At 39.9% G+C, this 22,378-nt stretch overlaps 1 protein-coding gene across 11 annotated transcripts in view; it reads right to left on the bottom strand.

Annotated features, from left to right (window-relative positions):
- The window catches only part of TCF4 (transcription factor 4), a 581,252-nt gene that overhangs the window by 89,304 nt on the left and 469,570 nt on the right, over positions 1-22,378 (bottom strand). For all 11 annotated transcript variants that reach the window (XM_069746012.1, XM_069746015.1, XM_069746018.1 and 8 more), the window contains one exon: positions 2,456-2,561. In XM_069746012.1, coding sequence (XP_069602113.1) covers positions 2,456-2,561 — 106 coding nt within the window. The remainder of the gene's footprint in view (positions 1-2,455; positions 2,562-22,378) is intronic.

Genomic DNA, 22,378 nt, shown 5'->3' with positions numbered 1-22,378 from the left:
ATTATAGTGACTTAAAAAAATTCTAGACTTTTGAAAAAATAAAAATTTGACTTGGGCTGGCATTTTCCTAGACACCTAACTTTTTTTATTTTCCTGTTGCTGGAGCTGTGTAAAGAATGAGCATTTTTTTTAAAGGAGCGGAGCTGTTATTATTAATGGTACCATTTTGGAGTCCATACTATATTTTGATCGCTTTTTATCGCATTTTTTAGGAAAGGTGTTGTAAAAAAAAAACCAACAATTATGGCAACTCAATTTTTCTATTCATTATGGCATTTTCCGTATAGGCTAAGAAAAATTATTTTGATAGATTTTACAGATGCGGAGACACTGAATATTCTTACATTGTTATATTTTTTCAAAAAAATAAAGGGACCACTACAATACCACATTCTAGATATTACTGAATGAAATATTCCAGTTGCAAATCTTTATTCATTACGTAGTGGAATGTGTTGAGAACAATAAAACCTAAAAATTATCGACGTAAATCAAAACTAATGTCCCATGGAGGTCTGGAGTTGGAATGATGCTCAAAATCAAAGTGGAATATGAAGTTACAGACTGATCCAACTTCAGTGGAAATGCCTCAAGACAAGGAAATGATGCTCAGAAGTGTGTGTGGCCTCCACGTGCCTGTATGACCTCCCTACACCGCCTGGGCATGCTCCTGATGAGGCGGCGGATGGTCTCCTGATTGATCTCCTCCCAGACCTGGACTAAAGCATCTGCCAACTCCTGGACAGTCTGTGGTGCAATGTGACGTTGGTGGATAGTGCGAGACATGATGTCCCAGATGTGATCAATTGGATTCAAGTCTGGGGAATGGAGGGCCAGTTCAAAGCTTCAATGCCTCCATCTTGCAGGAACTGCAGACACACTCCAGTCACATGAGGTCTGGCATTGTCCTGCATCAGGAGGAACCCAGGGCCAACGGCACCAGCATATGGTCTCACAAGGGGTCTGAGGATCTCATCTTGGTACCTAATGGCAGTCAGGCTACCTCTGGCAAGCACATGGAGGGCTGTGTGGCCCTCCAAAGAAATGCCCACCTACACCATTACTGACCAACTGCCAAACCGGTCATTCTGAATGATGTCGCAGGCAGCAGATTGTTCACCATGGCGTCTCCAGACTCTGTCACGACTGTCACATGTGCTCAGTGTGAACCTGCTTTCATCTGTGAAGAGCACAGGGCGCCAGTGGCGAATTTGCCAATCCCGGTTTTCTGTGGAAATGCCAAGCGCCCTGCACGGTGTTGGGCTGTAAGCACAACCCCCATCTGTGGACGTCGGGCATTCAGACCCTCCTCATGGAGTTGGTTTCTAACCGTTTGTGCAGACACATGCACATTTGTGGCCTGCTGGAGGTCATTTTGCAGGGCTCTGGCAGTGCTCTACCTGTTCCTCCTTGCACAAAGACTGAGGTAGCGGTCCTGCTGCTGGGTTGTTGCCCTCCCACATCCCCCTGCACATCTCCTGGTGTATTGGCCTGTCTCCTGGTGGCGCCTCCAGCCTCTGGACACTACGCTGACAGACACAGCAAACCTTCTTGCCACAGCTCGCATTGATGTGCCATCCTGGATGAGCTGCACTACCTGAACCACTTGTGTGGGCTGTAGAGTCCGTCTCATGCTACCACGAGTGTGAAAGCACAACCAACATTCAAAAGTGACCAAAACATCAGCCAGAAAGCATTGGTACTGAGATGTGGTCTGTGGTCCCCACCTGCAGAACCACTCCTTTATTGAGGGTGTCTTGATAATTGCCAATAATTTCCATCTGTTTTCTATTCCATTTGCACAACAGCATGTGAAATTGATTGTCAGTCAGTGTTGCTTCCTAAGTGGACAGTTTGATTTCACAGAAGTTTGATTTCCTTGGAGTTATATTCTGTTATTTAAGTGTTCCCTTTATTTTTTTGAGCAGTGTATATATATTTTACTTTTTTTTTTTTTACTTTTCTTTGTTTTTTAAACCTTGTACCTGCAATTATTTGATGGTTTATACAATACTTAAAAAAATCATGGACTACAATCAAGATGGCACTGAAGGGGCACTTCAGTAAGTTCCCGTTTGCGATAGCAGCCCGTCAGAACCACATGATAGTGCCATGCAAGAAACGGGAAAATTGGAGTCCAAAACGTTTACCCCACTAGGAATTAGCCACTTAAATATTACTGTCAGACAATGCCGAAACAGCTGTGATCTGAGCTAGTTTCGATACGTGCAGTTTGTGATAGGTGCCAGCAGTATTACACAGCCAGCACCTTCCCTGGGTGCAGTGCACTTAGTTCCTGAGTTCACTACATACACTGAAAGCTACAGACAAGATTTTAGGGACAGCACAAAAAAGCAAACTATCACGCACCATATCGCACGTCATGCTTAATGTCTGTCGGCTTTCTTGCACGCTACATCATGAGTGATATATTCATGTACAATGCTATGTTTACCTTGCATGAAGAATGAACTAGGAAAAGTGCTGGAAGCTGGCTTTGAGGATGGATAACCTGGTGAATCCCTATTGTAGTCGGCAGTGCTCGCTGATGGTGCGTAAACCTACAAATAAAGGCAGAAACAACATAAGCGTTCAGAAACGTTAAGATTTTTCACATAGCATCAGTATTATAGTAGTTATATTCCTGTATAATATAGGGGACAGTATTATAGTAGTTATATTCTTGTACATAGTGGCAGTATTATAGTAGTTATATTCTTGTACATAGGAGCAGTATTATAGTAGTTGTATTCCTGTATATAGGGGACAGTATTATACTAGTTATATTCTTGTACATAGGAGCAGTATTATAGTAGTTATATTCTTGTACATAGGAGCGGTATTATAGTAGTTGTATTCCTGTATATAGGGGACACTATTATAGTAGTTATATTCTTGTACATAGGAGCAGTATTATAGTAGTTGTATTCTTGTACATAGGAGCAGTATTATAGTAATTATATTCTTGTACATAGGGGCAGTATTATAGTAGTTATATTCTTGTACATAGGGGGCAGTATTATAGTAGTTATATTCTTGTACATAGGGGCAGTATTATAGTAGTTATATTCTTGAACATAGGAGCAGTATTATAGTAGTTATATTCTTGTACATAGGGGGCAGTATTATAGTAGTTATATTCTTGTATATAGGAGCAGTATTACAGTAGTTACATTCTTGTACATAGGGGCAGTATTATAGTAGTTATATTCTTGAACATAGGAGCAGTATTATAGTAGATATATTCTTATACATAGGAGCAGTATTATAGTAGATATATTCTTATACATAGGAGCAGTATTATAGTAGATATATTCTTATACATAGAAGCAGTATTATAGTAGTTATATTCTTGTACATAGGAGCAGTATTATAGTAGTTATATTCTTGTACATAGGGGCAGTATTATAGTAGTTATATTCTTGTACATAGGAGCAGTATTATAGTAGTTATATTCTTGTACATAGGGGCAGTATTATAGTAGTTATATTCTTGAACATAGGAGCAGTATTATAGTAGTTATATTCTTGTACATAGGGGCAGTATTATAGTAGTTATATTCTTGTACGTAGGGGGCAGTATTTTAGTAGTTATATTCTTGTACATAGAGGCAGTATAATAGTAGTTATATTCTTGTACATAGGGGCAGTATTATAGCAGTTATATTCTTTTATATAGGGGCAGTATTATAGCAGTTATATTCTTGTACATAGGGGCTGTATTATAGTAGTTATAGTCTTATACATAGGGAGCAGTATTATAGTAGTTATAGTCTCATACATAGGAAGCAGTTTTATAGTAGTTATATTCTTGTACATAGGAGCAGTATTATAGTAGTTATAGTCTTATACATAGGGGCAGTATTATAGTGGTTATATTCTTGTACATAGGGGCAGTATTATAGTAGTTATATTCTTGTACATAGGGGCAGTATTATAGTAGTTATATTCTTGTACATAGGGGCAGTATTATAGTAGTTATTATTCTTGTACATAGGGGCAGTATTATAGTAGTTATTATTCTTGTACATAGGGGCAGTATTATAGTAGTTATATTCTTGTACATAGGGGCAGTATTATAGTAGTTATATTCTTGTACATGGGGGCAGTATTATAGTAGTTATATTCTTGAACATAGGAGCAGTATTATAGTAGTTATATTCTTGTACATAGGGGGCAGTATTATAGTAGTTATATTCTTGTACATAAGAGCAGTATTATAGTCGTTATATTCTTGTACATAGGAGCAGTATTAAAGTAGTAATATTCTTGTACATAGGGGCAGTATTATAGTAGTTATATTCTTGTACATAGGGGCAGTATTATAGTAGTTATATTCTTGTACATAGGGGCAGTATTATAGTAGTTATATTCTTGTACATAGGGGGCAGTATTATAGTAGTTATATTCTTGTACATAGGGGCAGTATTATAGTAGTTATATTCTTGAACATAGGAGCAGTATTATAGTAGTTATATTCTTGTACATAGGGGGCAGTATTATAGTAGTTATATTCTTGTACATAGGAGCAGTATTATAGTCGTTATATTCTTGTACAGTGGGGCAAAAAAGTATTTAGTCAGTCAGCAATAGTGCAAGTTCCACCACTTAAAAAGATGAGAGGCGTCTGTAATTTACATCATAGGTAGACCTCAACTATGGGAGACAAACTGAGAAAAAAAAATCCAGAAAATCACATTGTCTGTTTTTTTATCATTTTTTTTGCATATTATGGTGGAAAATAAGTATTTGGTCAGAAACAAACAATCAAGATTTCTGGCTCTCACAGACCTGTAACTTCTTCTTTAAGAGTCTCCTCTTTCCTCCACTCATTACCTGTAGTAATGGCACCTGTTTAAACTTGTTATCAGTATAAAAAGACACCTGTGCACACCCTCAAACAGTCTGACTCCAAACTCCACTATGGTGAAGACCAAAGAGCTGTCAAAGGACACCAGAAACAAAATTGTAGCCCTGCACCAGGCTGGGAAGACTGAATCTGCAATAGCCAACCAGCTTGGAGTGAAGAAATCAACAGTGGGATCAATAATTAGAAAATGGAAGACATACAAGACCACTGATAATCTCCCTCGATCTGGGGCTCCACGCAAAATCCCACCCCGTGGGGTCAGAATGATCACAAGAACGGTGAGCAAAAATCCCAGAACCATGCGGGGAAACCAAGAGAATGAACTGCAGAGAGCTGGGACCAATGTAACAAGGCCTACCATAAGTAACACACTACGCCACCATGGACTCAGATCCTGCAGTGCCAGATGTGTCCTACTGCTTAAGCCAGTACATGTCTGGGCCCATCTGAAGTTTGCTGGAGAGCATTTGGATGATCCAGAGGAGTTTTGGGAGAATGTCCTATGGTCTGATGAAACCAAACTGGAACTGTTTGGTAGAAACACAACTTGTCGTGTTTGGAGGAAAAAGAATACTGAGTTGCATCCATCAAACACCATACCTACTGTAAAGCATGGTGGTGGAAACATCATGCTTTGGGGCTGTTTCTCTGCAAAGGGGCCAGGACGACTGATCCGGGTACATGAAAGAATGAATGGGGCCATGTATCGTGAGATTTTGAGTGCAAACCTCCTTCCATCAGCAAGGGCATTGAAGATCAAACGTGGCTGGGTCTTTCAACATGACAATGATCCAAAGCACACCACCAGGGCAACGAAGGAGTGGCTTCGTAAGAAGCATTTCAAGGTCCTGGAGTGGCCTAGCCAGTCTCCAGATCTCAACCCTATAGAAAACCTTTGGAGGGAGTTGAAAGTCCGTGTTGCCAAGTGAAAAGCCAAAAACATCACTGCTCTAGAGGAGATCTGCATGGAGGAATGGGCCAACATACCAACAACAGTGTGTGGCAACCTTGTGAAGACTTACAGAAAACGTTTGACCTCTGTCATTGCCAACAAAGGATATATTACAAAGTATTGAGATGAAATTTTGTTTCTGACCAAATACTTATTTTCCACCATAATATGCAAATAAAATGTTAAAAAAAACAGACAATGTGATTTTCTGGATTTTTTTTTCTCAGTTTGTCTCCCATAGTTGAGGTCTACCTATGATGTAAATTACAGACGCCTCTCATCTTTTTAAGTGGTGGAACTTGCACTATTGCTGACTGACTAAATACTTTTTTGCCCCACTGTACATAGGAGCAGTATTATAGTAGTTATATTCTTGTACATAGAGGCAGTATTATAGTAGTTATATTCTTGTATATAGGAGCAGTATTATAGTAGTTATATTCTTGTACATAGGGGCAGTATTATAGTAGTTATATTCTTGAACAAAGGAGCAGTATTATAGTAGTTATATTCTTGTACATAGGGGGCAGTATTATAGTAGTTATATTCTTTTACATAGGGGCAGTATTATAGTAGTTATATTCTTGAACATAGGAGCAGTATTATAGTAGTTATATATTGGAGACATAGGGGGCAATATTATAGTAGTTATATTCTTGTACATAGGAGCAGTATTATAGTAGTTATATTCTTGTACATAGGAGCAGTATTATAGTAGATATATTCTTATACATAGGAGCAGTATTATAGTAGATATATTCTTATACATAGGGGCAGTATTATAGTAGTTAAATTCTTGTACATAGGAGCAGCATTATAGTAGTTATATTCTTGTACATTGGAGCAGTATTATAGTAGTTATATTCTTATACACAGGAGCAGTATTATAGTAGTTATATTCTTATACATAGAGGCAGTATTATAGTAGTTATATTCTTGTACATAGGGGGCAGTATTATAGTAGCTATATTCTTGTACATAGAGGCAGTATTATAGCTGTTATATTCTTGTACATAGGGGCAGTATTATAGTAGTTATATTCTTGTACGTAGGGGGCAGTATTTTAGTAGTTATATTCTTGTACATAGAGGCAGTATTATAGCAGTTATATTCTTGTACATAGGGGTAGTATTATAGTAGTTATATTCTTGTACGTAGGGGGCAGTATTTTAGTAGTTATATTCTTGTACATAGAGGCAGTATAATAGTAGTTATATTCTTGTACATAGGGGCAGTATTATAGCAGTTATATTCTTTTATATAGGGGCAGTATTATAGCAGTTACATTCTTGTACATAGGGGCTGTATTATAGTAGTTATAGTCTTATACATAGGGAGCAGTATTATAGTAGTTATATTCTTGTACATAGGAGCAGTATTATAGTAGTTATAGTCTTATACATAGGGGCAGTATTATAGTAGTTATGTTCTTGTACATAGGGGCAGTATTATAGTAGTTATATTCTTGTACATAGGGGCAGTATTATAGTAGTTATATTCTTGAACATAGGAGCAGTATTAAAGTAGTTATATTCTTGTACATAGGGGGCAGTATTATAGTAGTTATATTCTTGTACATAGGAGCAGTATTATAGTCGTTATATTCTTTGTTGTGAATTCTGTGGCAGAGCTCCCTCCTGTGGTCACAAGTGGTACTTCGGCTGATTCTCTCTGTGAGCTTCTGTTGGTGGAGGGAAGTGGTACTGCGGCTTCTGAGTTTCCTCCCTCAGGTGATCTGGTGAGGTCGTTAGGTGCTTCTCTACTTAACTCCACCTAATGCTTTCATCCTGGCTTCCTGTCAATGTTCCAGTGTTGGACTTGCTTTTCCCTGGATCATTCCTGTGGCCTGCTGCTCTGCATAGCTAAGTTCTTCTTTGCTATTTGTTTGCTATTTTTTCTGTCCAGCTTGTCTAATTTGTTGCTGGAAGCTCTGGGACGCAAAGGGTGTACCTCCGTGCCATTAGTTCGGTACGGAGGGTCTTTTTGCCCCCTTTGCGTGGTGTTCTTTATGGTTTTGTGTGGACCGCAAAGTTACCTTTTCTATCCTCGATCTGTTAAGAAAGTTGGGCCTCACTTTGCTGAATCTATTTCATCTCTACGTTTGTCTTTTCATCTTAACTCACAGTCATTATATGTGGGGGGCTGCCTTTTCCTTTGGGGTATTTCTCTGAGGCAAGGTAGGCTTATTTTCTATCTTCAGGCTAGTTAGTTTCTCAGGCTGTGCCGAGTTGCATAGGCAGAGTTAGGCGTAATCCACGGCTGGCTCTAGTGTTGTTTGGAGAGGATTAGGGATTGCGGTCTGCAGAGTTCCCACGTCTCAGAGCTCGTTCTATGATTTTGGGTTATTGTCAGATCACTGTATGTGCTCTGACCGCTATGTCCATTGTAGTACTGAATTGCCTTTCATAACAATTCTTGTACATAGGAGCAGTATTATAGTAGTTATATTCTTGTATATAGGAGCAGTATTATAGTAGTTATATTCTTGTACATAGGGGCAGTATTATAGTAGTTATATTCTTGAACATAGGAGCAGTATTATAGTAGTTATATTCTTGTACATAGGGGGCAGTATTATAGTAGTTATATTCTTGTACATAGGAGCAGTATTATAGTCGTTATATTCTTGTACATAGGGGGCAGTATTATAGTCGTTATATTCTTGTACATAGGAGCAGTATTATAGTAGTTATATTCTTGTACATAGAGGCAGTATTAAAGTAGTTATATTCTTGTATATAGGAGCAGTATTATAGTATTTATATTCTTGTACATAGGAGCAGTATTATAGTAGTTATATTCTTGAACATAGGAGCAGTATTATAGTAGTTATATTCTTGTACATAGGGGGCAGTATTATAGTAGTTATATTCTTGTACATAGGAGCAGTATTATAGTCGTTATATTCTTGTACATAGGAGCAGTATTATAGTAGTTATATTCTTGTACATAGAGGCAGTATTATAGTAGTTATATTCTTGTATATAGGAGCAGTATTATAGTAGTTATATTCTTGTACATAGGAGCAGTATTATAGTAGTTATATTCTTGAACATAGGAGCAGTATTATAGTAGTTATATATTGGAGACATAGGGGGCAGTATTATAGTAGTTATATTCTTGTACATAGGAGCAGTATTATAGTAGTTATATTCTTATACATAGGACCAGTATTATAGTAGATATATTCTTATACATAGGAGCAGTATTATAGTAGATATATTCTTATACATAGGGGCAGTATTATAGTAGTTAAATTCTTGTACATAGGAGCAGTATTATAGTAGTTATATTCTTGTACATAGGAGCAGTATTATAGTAGTTATATTCTTATACACAGGAGCAGTATTATAGTAGTTATATTCTTGTACATAGAGGCAGTATTATAGTAATTATATTCTTGTACATAGGGGGCAGTATTATAGTAGTTATATTCTTGTACATAGAGGCAGTATTATAGCTGTTATATTCTTGTACATAGGGGCAGTATTATAGTAGTTATATTCTTGTACGTAGGGGGCAGTATTTTAGTAGTTATATTCTTGTACATAGAGGCAGTATAATAGTAGTTATATTCTTGTACATAGGGGCAGTATTATAGCAGTTATATTCTTTTATATAGGGGCAGTATTATAGCAGTTATATTCTTGTACATAGGGGCTGTAATATAGTAGTTATAGTCTTATACATAGGGAGCAGTATTATAGTAGTTATAGTCTCATACATAGGGAGCAGTTTTATAGTAGTTATATTCTTGTACATAGGAGCAGTATTATAGTAGTTATAGTCTTATACATAGGAGCAGTATTATAGTAGTTATGTTCTTGTACATAGGGGCAGTATTATAGTAGTTATATTCTTGTACATAGGGGCAGTATTATAGTAGTTATATTCTTGTACATAGGGGCAGTATTATAGTAGTTATATTCTTGTACATAGGGGCAGTATTATAGTAGTTATATTCTTGTACATAGGGGCAGTATTATAGTAGTTATATTCTTGTACATAGGGGCAGTATTATAGTAGTTATATTCTTGTACATGGGGGCAGTATTATAGTAGTTATAATCCTATACATAGAGAGTAGTATTTTAGCAGTTATATTCTTGTACATAAGAACAGTATTAAAGTAGTAATATTCTTGTACATAGGGGCAGTATTATAGTAGTTGTATTCTTGTACATAGGGGCAGTATTATAGTAGTTATATTCTTGTACATAGGAGCAGTATTATAGTAGTTATATTCTTGTACATAGGAGCAGTATTATAGTAGTTATATTCTTGTACATAGGGGCAGTATTATAGTAGTTATATTCTTGTACATGGGGGCAGTATTATAGTAGTTATAATCCTATACATAGAGAGTAGTATTTTAGCAGTTATATTCTTGTACATAAGAACAGTATTAAAGTAGTAATATTCTTGTACATAGGGGCAGTATTATAGTAGTTATATTCTTGTACATAGGGGCAGTATTATAGTAGTTATATTCTTGTACATAGGAGCAGTATTATAGTAGTTATATTCTTGTACATAGGGGCAGTATTATAGTAGTTATATTCTTGTACATAGGGAGCATTATTATAATAGTTATATTCTTGTACATAGGAGCAGTATTATAGTAGTTATAGTCTTATACATAGGGAACAGTATTATTGTAATTATATTCTTGAACATAGGGAGCAGTATTATTGTAGTTATATTCTTGAACATAGGGAGCAGTATTATAGTAATTATATTCTTGTACATAGGGGCGGTATTATAGTAGTTATATTCTTGTATTACAATGAAACAAAAGGAGTACTAACATTATATTATGTAATTGTAATGAGCAGTGAACGGCATTGCCCTTAATTTCTGAACTCAGCTACATTTTATTTTTTTAACATTAAAGCATGTTATTTGGTTACTTGCTTAATGCATTAACAATTGCCTAAAAACCCACCAACGGTCTAGATTCTCATAAACACAACCTTACGGCCACCTCCTCTTCTTTTTTTTTTTTTTTTTCGCGTAGGCTACCAGAATAATTCAATCTTTCATATCTGCTTAATCATTTGGGATTAGCGCCATTCAAGAGCAGCTTAATACGGGTTTATATTTTATTTCTATTTTCTTTTCCAGTCTATTCCCACGCATCCAATAAAGGAACGCATTCATTGTATTTTCCCCATTAAATATTTCACTTCTCGGAACCATTAAAACAATCAAAGAAAATATAATAATCACCATATCTCTCACCCGGTTCCCTTCAAAGACACATGAAAAGAAGCTTTCAAACCTGGATCTGATGGAGACAGACCACCAACACGCAGGGCGTGTATTTGGAGAAATATATATATATATATATTTTTTATTTTTTTTTTTTACATGCGTGCTTTCACTGTAAAGTTTTGCCAGAGAAACACATTTTCGTTCTACAAAGAATTCCGTAAATAAAAATAGCACATTGATATCTTGTTTATGGCGCACATAAACATCCCATCGTAAAACAAAGGATCAGCTAAGAGTTTGTTGAGTTTGGAGAATAGAAAAAAAAATATACAAAAAAACACACATTTGTGATTTTTTATTTGTTTATTTTTTTTTTTAAGTTCTGTTTTCTCTCCCACTCTTTTTTTTTTTTCTTTTTTTTTTCTTATTTTTTTTTTTCTCTTTTTTTTTTTTTTTAGAACGCTCCATTCCAGATGGCCAGAAAGACCGAGGCGCTGTCATCTCTCGGTGATGAAAATGGATACCCTCCTGCCTCCATTTTGAAGCAGGCAGCAGATCACAGAATTGGCAGGCTGCCCGCTCTGACATTCGCTTGTCACAGCAAAACGAAGGGGAAAATTCCACCAATAAAAAGACATCTGCAACATTAACCAGTTCAGCGCCTATTTTAATGCACTTGCAAGCGAGTCGCGGATGGGCCCCAGGCCTGGCCCGGCATGAAAAGGTTAAAAACAAAATATTTTTCCCAATCGCGGAGATGAACACATAGAAACGATTAATTCTTTATAGGAACGCGTATAAGAACAGTCGCAATGTCGCTTTCCCCGTAAGCGTAGGCGAATGAATCTCCGTGCCGGTGGATTCGACAGCTATGATGGCACATGGAAGATATTTTCGGGAAAAAAGGAGATTTAAATAGACGAAAAAAAAAAAAAGTGTCTTCGGAATTTAAATATGGCGTCTTGGTCATCGATTGGTCACATTTGACAACATTTTCTATTTGTTCATTGTGTCATACCCCAAAAAAAAATACATAAAAAAAAACTGGAATAAATTAGGTTCAATAATGCGTCACGTGTGATTGCGTCAGGATCTTTGTGCGCATATCCTATGGGGACGAGACAAATGTAAAATATTTTCTCTCTCTTTTTTTTTTTTACGACATTGTATAATTTAACAGAAAATGCAGGAATATTTTTCTATTTTCAAACCTAAATGCAGAAACTGATAACGTACGCCTAATTTACTTGGTATTTCAGAAAACTTCCGAAGGTTTTTATCTGCACACGGGCCATCGGGGGTAAAGGTTTGTTCACATGTGGTGTTTTCTAGACACCAATTCTATTTTGCATTTTGGTAAAAAAATATTTTTAAAAATTTTTTTTTTTTGCATTTTTTTTTGTATTAATTTCCTCCCAAAATATCTGGTTTCACATTTGCGTTTTTTTTTTTTTGCGTTTTTGAGGTAAAAAACGCAAAAAAGCATGCGTTTATTTTCCCTATTTTTAACATTAAAAACGCATGCCTTTTTTTGCGGCAAAAAAATGCATTGCTGTCTATGTAAACGCATGCGTTTTTAACCACATGCGTTTGCATGCGTTAAAAACGCATGTGTTTTAAAAGAACAAAAACAAAAAAAAACACACTGATAAACCACCCCACAACATAAAATTGATAAAGGGATCCTACGCCTAACCCTACCCCTAACCCTACCCCTAACACTACCCCTAACCCTAATCCCTTTAAGGGTAGGGTTAGGGTTAGGGGTAGGGTTAGGATCCCTTTAGGGTTAGGGGTAGGGTTAGGGTTAGGATCCCTTTAGGGTTAGGGTTAGTATCCCTACCCCTAACCCTACCCCTAACCCTAGCTCTTTCTGTTTATATTGGGTTTTTTACTTTATTTTGATGATTGGCAGCTGTCACACATTTATCTGCATGCGTTTAAAAAACGCAAACGCATGAAAAAACGCATGTAAACGCGTCAAAACGCCGCGTTTTTTCACCACATGCAAAAACGCATGCGTCAAAAAAACGCAGCGTTTGCACGCGTTTACATCCGTTTTTTTTTTAAAACGCATGCGTTTTGAAACGCAAGTGTGAAACCAGCCTAAATGTGTGTTTTCTAGCCAATTCTATTTTGCATAAAACTTTCGATTTTTTTTTTTGCGATTTTTTTTTTTTTTAATCGTTTCCTCCCAAAATATTTAAACCCAACTTTTGCCCAATTAGAATTTAAGGACGTTTCTTTTCTCATTGAGTCATCTCTATGGCGTTCTCTGATTTATAAAAGACGCATCCATATTCATTTTAAACATCAACAATTTACAATTCTGTAATAGCCCGAAAGTAGTTAAATAGTGATAAGCGAACGAGTTGGGTTAAGGTATTATCTGAGCATGCTCTAGTGCTAACCGAGTGTGTTTGGCGTGCTCAATAAAAATATAACAGCCTCAACACATGCAGGGACTCCCCGATTGTTTGGTAATCCCTACATGTATTGCAGTTGTCGAACAGCTGTGAAACGTATTTTTCGAGCATACCGAAGACACTCGGTTAGCACTCGAGCATGCCCAGATAACACCTTATCAGAGCCCGTTCGCTCATCACTACTAATAAATGCCATGGATCCATAAAAACAGATGGTTTTCAAATGAAAATCATTTTTTTTAATGTACTCATTGAAACTAATGGGATCCAAAAAATGGATCAGACTGGTGAGTTCTGCGAATTCTTACCCCCAGAAAATTGGTCCATTTGGAAAAAGGTTCATGTGAACTTCACCATCGACTTGCATTGGCCTGTGTGCTGTCTGTATTTCATCTGTTTTGCAAACAGATCTGTATGGCCACGTTCACACACTCAGTATTTTACATCAGTATTTGGAAGCCAAAACCAGGAGTGGAACAATCAGAGGAAAAGAATAATAGAAACATGTCACCACTTCTGTATTTATCACCCACTCCTGCTTATAAATACTGATGGAAAATACTACGGACCAAATACTTAAGGTGTGAATGTGCTCTGATACTTTCGTCTAAATGAACCATAAGGTCTCGTTAGATGTCTATATTTCTCATGCGCACCCATTATAGTCTATGAGGCCGGTTTCACACGTCAGTGGCTCCGGTACGTGAGGTGATGTCTCACGTACCGGAGACACTGACTCACGTAGACACATTGAAATCAATGTGTCTCTGCACATGTCAGCGTGTTTTCACGGACCGTGTGTCCGTGTACAAAACACGGAGACATGTCAGTGTTCGTGGGAGCGCACAGATTACACGGACCCATTAAAGTCAATGGGTCCGTGTAAAACACGTACCGCACACGGACGCTGTCCGTGTGCAGTCCGTGTGCTGTGCAGGAGACAGCGCTACAGTAAGCGCTGCCCCCCCCACGTGGTGTTGAAGCCACCATTCATATCTTCTCTCCAGCAGCGTTCGCTGGAAAGAAGATATGAAAAATCCTTTTTTTTGTTTGTTTTTTCGTGTTTTAAATAAAGATCACTGTCCCCACCCCCCCTCCCACCTCCTGTGCGCCCGCCCGCTGTTAATAAAATACTCACCCGGCTCCCTCGAAGCGTCCTCTCCTCGCTGCACCTTCTCCTGAATGAGTGGTCACGTGGTGCCGCCGATTACAGTGATGAATATGTGGCTCCACCTGTTATGGCTGGCAATCAGGCAACACAGCGTGCAGTAATCAGCGCACATACAGAGATCTGGCAATAACCAAAAACAATAGGACGAGCTCTGAGACGTGGAATCTCTGTAGACTGCAGTACCTGATCTATCCTCACACAACTATAAGCAGCAGTGGATTGCGCCTATCACTACCTATGCAACTCGGCACTGCCTGAGGAGCTGACTAGCCTGAAGATAGAAATACAAGCCTGACTTCCCTCAGAGAAATACCCCAAAGGAATAGGCAGCCCCCCACATATAATGACTGTTAGCAAGATGAAAAGACAAACGTAGGAATGAAATAGATTCAGCAAAGTGAGGCCCGATATTCTAGACAGAGCGAGGATAGCAAAGAGAACTATGCAGTCTACAAAAAAACCCTAAAACGAAAACCACGCAAAGGGGCAAAAAGACCCACCGTGCCGAACTAACAGCACGGCGGTGCACCCCTTTGCTTCTCAGAGCTTCCAGCAAAAGTTAATAGCAAGCTGGACAGAAAAAACAGAAAACAAACTAGAAGCACTTATCTAGCAGAGCAGCAGGCCCAAGGAAAGATGCAGTAGCTCAGATCCAACACTGGAACATTGACAAGGAGCAAGGAAGACAGACTCAGGTGGAGCTAAATAGCAAGGCAGCCAACGAGCTCACCAAAACACCTGAGGGAGGAAGCCCAGAGACTGCAATACCACTTGTGACCACAGAAGTGAACTCAGCCACAGAATTCACAACAGTACCCCCCCCTTGAGGAGGGGTCACCGAACCCTCACCAGAACCCCCAGGCCGACCAGGATGAGCCACATGAAAGGCACGAACAAGATCTGGGGCATGGACATCAGAGGCAAAAACCCAGGAATTATCTTCCTGAGCATAACCCTTCCATTTGACCAGATACTGGAGTTTCCGTCTAGAGACACGAGAATCCAAAATCTTCTCCACAATATACTCCAATTCCCCCTCCACCAAAACAGGGGCAGGAGGCTCCACAGATGGAACCATAGGTGCCACGTATCTCCTCAACAACGACCTATGGAATACATTATGTATGGAAAAGGAGTCTGGGAGGGTCAGACGAAAAGACACCGGATTGAGAATCTCAGAAATCCTATACGGACCAATAAAACGAGGTTTAAATTTAGGAGAGGAAACCTTCATAGGAATATGACGAGAAGATAACCAAACCAAATCCCCAACACGAAGTCGGGGTCCCACACGGCATCTGCGATTAGCGAAAAGCTGAGCCTTCTCCTGGGACAAGGTCAAATTGTCCACTACCTGAGTCCAGATCTGCTGCAACCTGTCCACCACAGAATCCACACCAGGACAGTCCGAAGACTCAACCTGTCCTGAAGAGAAACGAGGATGGAACCCAGAATTGCAGAAAAATGGAGAGACCAAGGTAGCCGAGCTGGCCCGATTATTAAGGGCGAACTCAGCCAACGGCAAAAATGACACCCAATCATCCTGGTCAGCGGAAACAAAACATCTCAGATATGTTTCCAAGGTCTGATTAGTTCGTTCGGTCTGGCCATTAGTCTGAGGATGGAAGGCCGAGGAGAAAGATAGGTCAATGCCCATCCTACCACAAAAGGCTCGCCAGAACCTCGAGACAAACTGGGAACCTCTGTCAGAAACAATATTCTCAGGAATGCCATGTAAACGAACCACATGCTGGAAGAACAAAGGCACCAAATCAGAGGAGGAAGGCAATTTAACCAAGGGCACCAGATGGACCATTTTAGAAAAGCGATCACAGACCACCCAAATGACCGACATTTTTTGAGAAACGGGAAGGTCAGAAATGAAATCCATCGAAATATGTGTCCAAGGCCTCTTCGGGACCGGCAAGGGCAAAAGCAACCCACTGGCACGTGAACAGCAGGGCTTAGCCCTAGCACAAATTCCACAGGACTGCACAAAAGCACGCACATCCCGTGACAGAGATGGCCACCAGAAGGATCTAGCAACCAACTCCCTGGTACCAAAGATTCCTGGATGACCGGCCAGCACCGAACAATGAAGTTCAGAGATAACTTTACTAGTCCACCTATCAGGGACGAACAGTTTCTCGGCCGGACAACGATCAGGTTTATTAGCCTGAAATTTCTGCAACACTCTCCGCAAATCAGGGGAGATGGCAGACACAATGACTCCTTCCTTGAGGATACTCGCCGGCTCAGATAACCCCGGAGAGTCGGGCACAAAACTCCTAGACAGAGCATCCGCCTTCATATTTTTAGAGCCCGGAAGGTATGAAATCACAAAATCAAAACGAGCAAAAAATAACGACCAACGGGCCTGTCTAGGATTCAAGCGCTTGGCAGACTCGAGATAAGTCAAGTTCTTATGATCAGTCAATACCACCACGCGATGCTTAGCACCCTCAAGCCAATGACGCCACTCCTCGAATGCCCACTTCATGGCCAGCAACTCTCGGTTGCCCACATCATAATTACGCTCAGCAGCAGAAAATTTCCTGGAAAAGAAAGCACATGGTTTGAACACTGAGCAACCAGAACCTCTCTGTGACAAAACCGCCCCTGCACCAATCTCAGAAGCATCAACCTCGACCTGGAACGGAAGAGAAACATCAGGTTGACACAACACAGGGGCACAGCAAAAACGACGCTTCAACTCCTGAAAAGCTTCCACGGCAGCAGAAGACCAATTAACCAAATCAGCACCCTTCTTGGTCAAATCGGTCAATGGTCTGGCAATGCTAGAAAAATTACAGATGAAGCGACGATAAAAATTAGCAAAGCCCAGGAATTTCTGCAGACTTTTTAGAGATGTCGGCTGAGTCCAATCCTGGATGGCCTGAACCTTAACCGGATCCATCTCGATAGTAGAAGGGGAAAAGATGAACCCCAAAAATGAAACTTTCTGCACACCGAAGAGACACTTTGATCCCTTCACGAACAAGGAATTAGCACGCAGTACCTGGAAAACCATTCTGACTTGCTTCACATGAGACTCCCAATCATCTGAGAAGATCAAAATGTCATCCAAGTAAACAATCAAGAATTTATCCAGATACTCACGGAAAATGTCATGCATAAAAGACTGAAAAACAGATGGAGCATTGGCAAGTCCGAACGGCATCACCAGATACTCAAAATGACCCTCGGGCGTATTAAATGCCGTTTTCCATTCATCTCCCTGCCTGATTCTCACCAGATTATATCCTTAAGAGCTTCAGAGAGACCCTTTCTGAACAAAGCCGCTAGTGCAGATTCATTCCACAGAGTGAGTACTGACCATTTCCTAAATTTCTGACAATATACTTCTACATCATCCTGACCCTGGCATAAAGCCAGCAGATTTTTCTCAGCCTGATCCACTGAATTAGGCTCATCGTAAAGCAATCCGAGCGCCAGGAAAAATGCATCAACATTACTCAATGCAGAATCTCCTGGTGCAAGAGAAAACGCCCAGTCCTGTGGGTCGCCGCGCAAAAAAGAAATAATAATCAAAACCTGTTGAATAGGATTACCAGAAGAATGAGGTTTCAAGGCCAAAAATAGCTTACAATTATTTCTGAAGCTCAGGAACTTAGTTCTGTCACCAAAAAACAAATCAGGAATCGGAATTCTTGGTTCTAGCATCGATTTCTGATCAATAGTATCTTGAATCTTTTGTACATTTACAACGAGATTATCCATTGAGGAGCACAGAGCCTGAATATCCATGTCCACAGCTGTGTCCTGAAGCACTCTAATGTCTAGGGGAAAAAAAAGACTGAAGACAGAGCTAAGAAAAAAAAATGATGTCAGGATTTCTTTTTTCCCTCTATTGGGAATCATTGGTGTGGCTCCTTGTACTGTTATGGCTGGCAATCAGGCAACACAGCGTGCAGTAATCAGCGCACATACAGAGATCTGGCAATAACCAAAAACAATAGGACGAGCTCTGAGACGTGGAATCTCTGTAGACTGCAGTACCTGATCTATCCTCACACAACTATAAGCAGCAGTGGATTGCGCCTAACAACTACCTATGCAACTCGGCACTGCCTGAGGAGCTGACTAGCCTGAAGATAGAAATACAAGCCTGACTTACCTCAGAGAAATACCCCAAAGGAATAGGCAGCCCCCCACATATAATGACTGTTAGCAAGATGAAAAGACAAACGTAGGAATGAAATAGATTCAGCAAAGTGAGGCCCGATATTCTAGACAGAGCGAGGATAGCAAAGAGAACTATGCAGTCTACAAAAAACCCTAAAACGAAAACCACGCAAAGGGGCAAAAAGACCCACCGTGCCGAACTAACAGCACGGCGGTGCACCCCTCTGCTTCTCAGAGCTTCCAGCAAAAGACAATAGCAAGCTGGACAGAAAAAAACAGAAAACAAACTAGAAGCACTTATCTAGCAGAGCAGCAGGCCCAAGGAAAGATGCAGTAGCTCAGATCCAACACTGGAACATTGACAAGGAGCAAGGAAGACAGACTCAGGTGGAGCTAAATAGCAAGGCAGCCAACGAGCTCACCAAAACACCTGAGGGAGGAAGCCCAGAGACTGCAATACCACTTGTGACCACAGAAGTGAACTCAGCCACAGAATTCACAACATCCACCCCTATGGGAGGTGGAGCCGCATATTCATGACTGTAATGGGCGGCACCACGTAACCGCTCATACAGAAGAAGGTGCGGCCAGGAGAGGACCCTGCGAGGGAGCCGGGTGAGTATTTTATTAACAGCGGGCGGGCGCACAGGGGTGGGAGGGGGGTGGGGACAGGGATCTTTTTTTAAAACACGAAAAAAAAAAAAAAAGGATTTTTCATATCTTCTTTCCAGCAAACGTGCTGGAGAGAAGATATGAATGGCGGCTTCAGCACCAGATGCCTGTTCACATGTCCATTTTTTATCCAAGTCAAGTGCGGTCCGTTTTTACTGAATAATGGCTAGGAGAAGCTTAGAGTTTTTTATTTTTTCATATGGTAAAAACATACACATGGAAGAAATTTTTAAAACTCAGGTCCAGCCCATAAAGGGCTCAATTAAACAATTGCAAGATTTTTATGCTTTTTTTTAAAGCAACTTTTTTGTCTTCTGTTATTCGATGATTTTTTTTTCTTTTGCGACAAATTCTTCAAAACATTGCACGTAATCAAAAATGTTCTTTTTTTTTGGGGGGGGGGTCTTTAATACATTTTTCTGCTACATTTTAATTCAAAGAAAAAGTGTTATGTTCGACTCAGGGTATGTTTCCACGTTCAGGATTGCATCAGGATTTGGTCAGGATTTTATGCAGGTAAAATCTGCACCAAATCTGCACCTGAGGTCACTGGCAGGTCACCTGCGCTGTTCTTGCGTTTTTTTCTGCAATGTAAGGACATGCTGCATTCTTAAAAGACGCGCCGCATGTGCGTTTCCGAGGGTCCGCCGCATGCGTCTTTTAATGCATAGTGGAGACGGGATTTCATGAAATCCCCTCCACTATGCTGTAACACCTGGACGCTGCATGTTTGACGCTGCGGCTCAACGCAGCGTCAAAAACGCAGCGTTTCCTGAACGTGGAAACATACCCTCAAATGTCACAAAATTTGACCAAAAAAATTTCAGACGTGTATAAAATCGCTCCAATTTGTATAAAAATGTAGGAAATTTTTAAAGCGCCGCAGTTGATAAATCAGCTGAAAACATCTGGAAACTCCCAAACCCCCATTCACAATGATGAACATTAAAAAAAAAACCCAGGGGAACACAAATATAGTAAACTTTTAAAAAAGGTGCAAATTAATGGAAGAATAAGGTGCAAATGGAAAAGAGGCAAAAGCACCAAAAAGTAGACAAAAAAAAGCACAAATACAGTAATTAGACTGGCTCTTAGTTTTGTGGTTTCAGTAGAATTTCGGGGTCTGCTTGTAGATCCTGCCCCATCCATAGAACTTTATAAGCACCAACTGTCAGCTTCTATCTCAGTAATGGAAAAGTCTGCACCGTACTCATAAATTGAGAGCGAGAGATCAGTCAGGGAGGAGAAAAAAACAGAATTCTCTGAAAAGATGTCTTGCTTCTTATTTAGACATGTACTATTGATTTTTGTGGAAATATACATACAGTGGGGCAAAAAAGTATTTAGTCAGTCAGCAATAGTGCAAGTTCCACCACTTAAAAAGATGAGAGGCGTCTGTAATTTACATGATAGGTAGACCTCAACTATGGGAGACAAACTGAGAAAAAAAAATCCAGAAAATCACATTGTCTGTTTTTTTATCATTTTATTTGCATATTATGGTGGAAAATAAGTATTTGGTCAGAAACAAACAATCAAGATTTCAGGCTCTCACAGACCTGTAACTTCTTCTTTAAGAGTCTCCTCTTTCCTCCACTCATTACCTGTAGTAATGGCAACTGTTTAAACTTGTTATCAGTATAAAAAGACACCTGTGCACACCCTCAAACAGTCTGACTCCAAACTCCACTATGGTGAAGACCAAAGAGCTGTCAAAGGACACCAGAAACAAAATTGTAGCCCTGCACCAGGCTGGGAAGACTGAATCTGCAATAGCCAACCAGCTTGGAGTGAAGAAATCAACAGTGGGAGCAATAATTAGAAAATGGAAGACATACAAGACCACTGATAATCTCCCTCGATCTGGGGCTCCACGCAAAATCCCACCCCGTGGGGTCAGAATGATCACAAGAACGGTGAGCAAAAATCCCAGAACCACGCGGGTGGACTTAGTGAATGAACTGCAGAGAGCTGGGACCAATGTAACAAGGCCTACCATAAGTAGCACATTACGCCACCATGGACTCAGATCCTGCAGTGCCAGACGTGTCCCACTGCTTAAGCCAGTACATGTCTGGGCCCGTCTGAAGTTTGCTAGAGAGCATATGGATGATCCAGAGGAGTTTTGGGAGAATGTCCTATGGTATGATGAAACCAAACTGGAACTGTTTGGTAGAAACACAACTTGTCGTGTTTGGAGGAAAAAGAATACTGAGTTGCATCCATCAAACACCATACCTACTGTAAAGCATGGTGGTGGAAACATCATGCTTTGGGGCTGTTTCTCTGCAAAGGAGCCAGGACGACTGATCCGGGTACATGAAAGAATGAATGGGGCCATGTATCGTGAGATTTTGAGTGCAAACCTCCTTCCATCAGCAAGGGCATTGAAGATGAAACGTGGCTGGGTCTTTCAACATGACAATGATCCAAAGCACACCGCCAGGGCAACGAAGGAGTGGCTTCGTAAGAAGCATTTCAAGGTCCTGGAGTGGCCTAGCCAGTCTCCAGATCTCAACCCCATAGAAAACCTTTGGAGGGAGTTGAAAGTCCGTGTTGCCAAGCGAAAAGCCAAAAACATCACTGCTCTAGAGGAGATCTGCATGGAGGAATGGGCCAACATACCAACAACAGTGTGTGGCAACCTTGTGAAGACTTACAGAAAACGTTTGACCTCTGTCATTGCCAACAAAGGATATATTACAAAGTATTGAGATGAAATTTTGTTTCTGACCAAATACTTATTTTCCACCATAATATGCAAATAAAATGTTAAAAAAACAGACAATGTGATTTTCTGGATTTTTTTTTCTCAGTTTCTCTCCCATAGTTGAGGTCTACCTATGATGTAAATTACAGACGCCTCTCATCTTTTTAAGTGGTGGAACTTGCACGATTGCTGACTGACTAAATACTTTTTTGCCCCACT

The sequence above is a fragment of the Ranitomeya imitator genome, chromosome 1 (assembly GCF_032444005.1).
Source record: "Ranitomeya imitator isolate aRanImi1 chromosome 1, aRanImi1.pri, whole genome shotgun sequence".
Lineage (NCBI taxonomy): Eukaryota > Metazoa > Chordata > Amphibia > Anura > Dendrobatidae > Ranitomeya > Ranitomeya imitator.
Note: the sequence above shows the minus strand (reverse complement) of the source record. Positions and strands in the feature narration are given on the sequence as shown.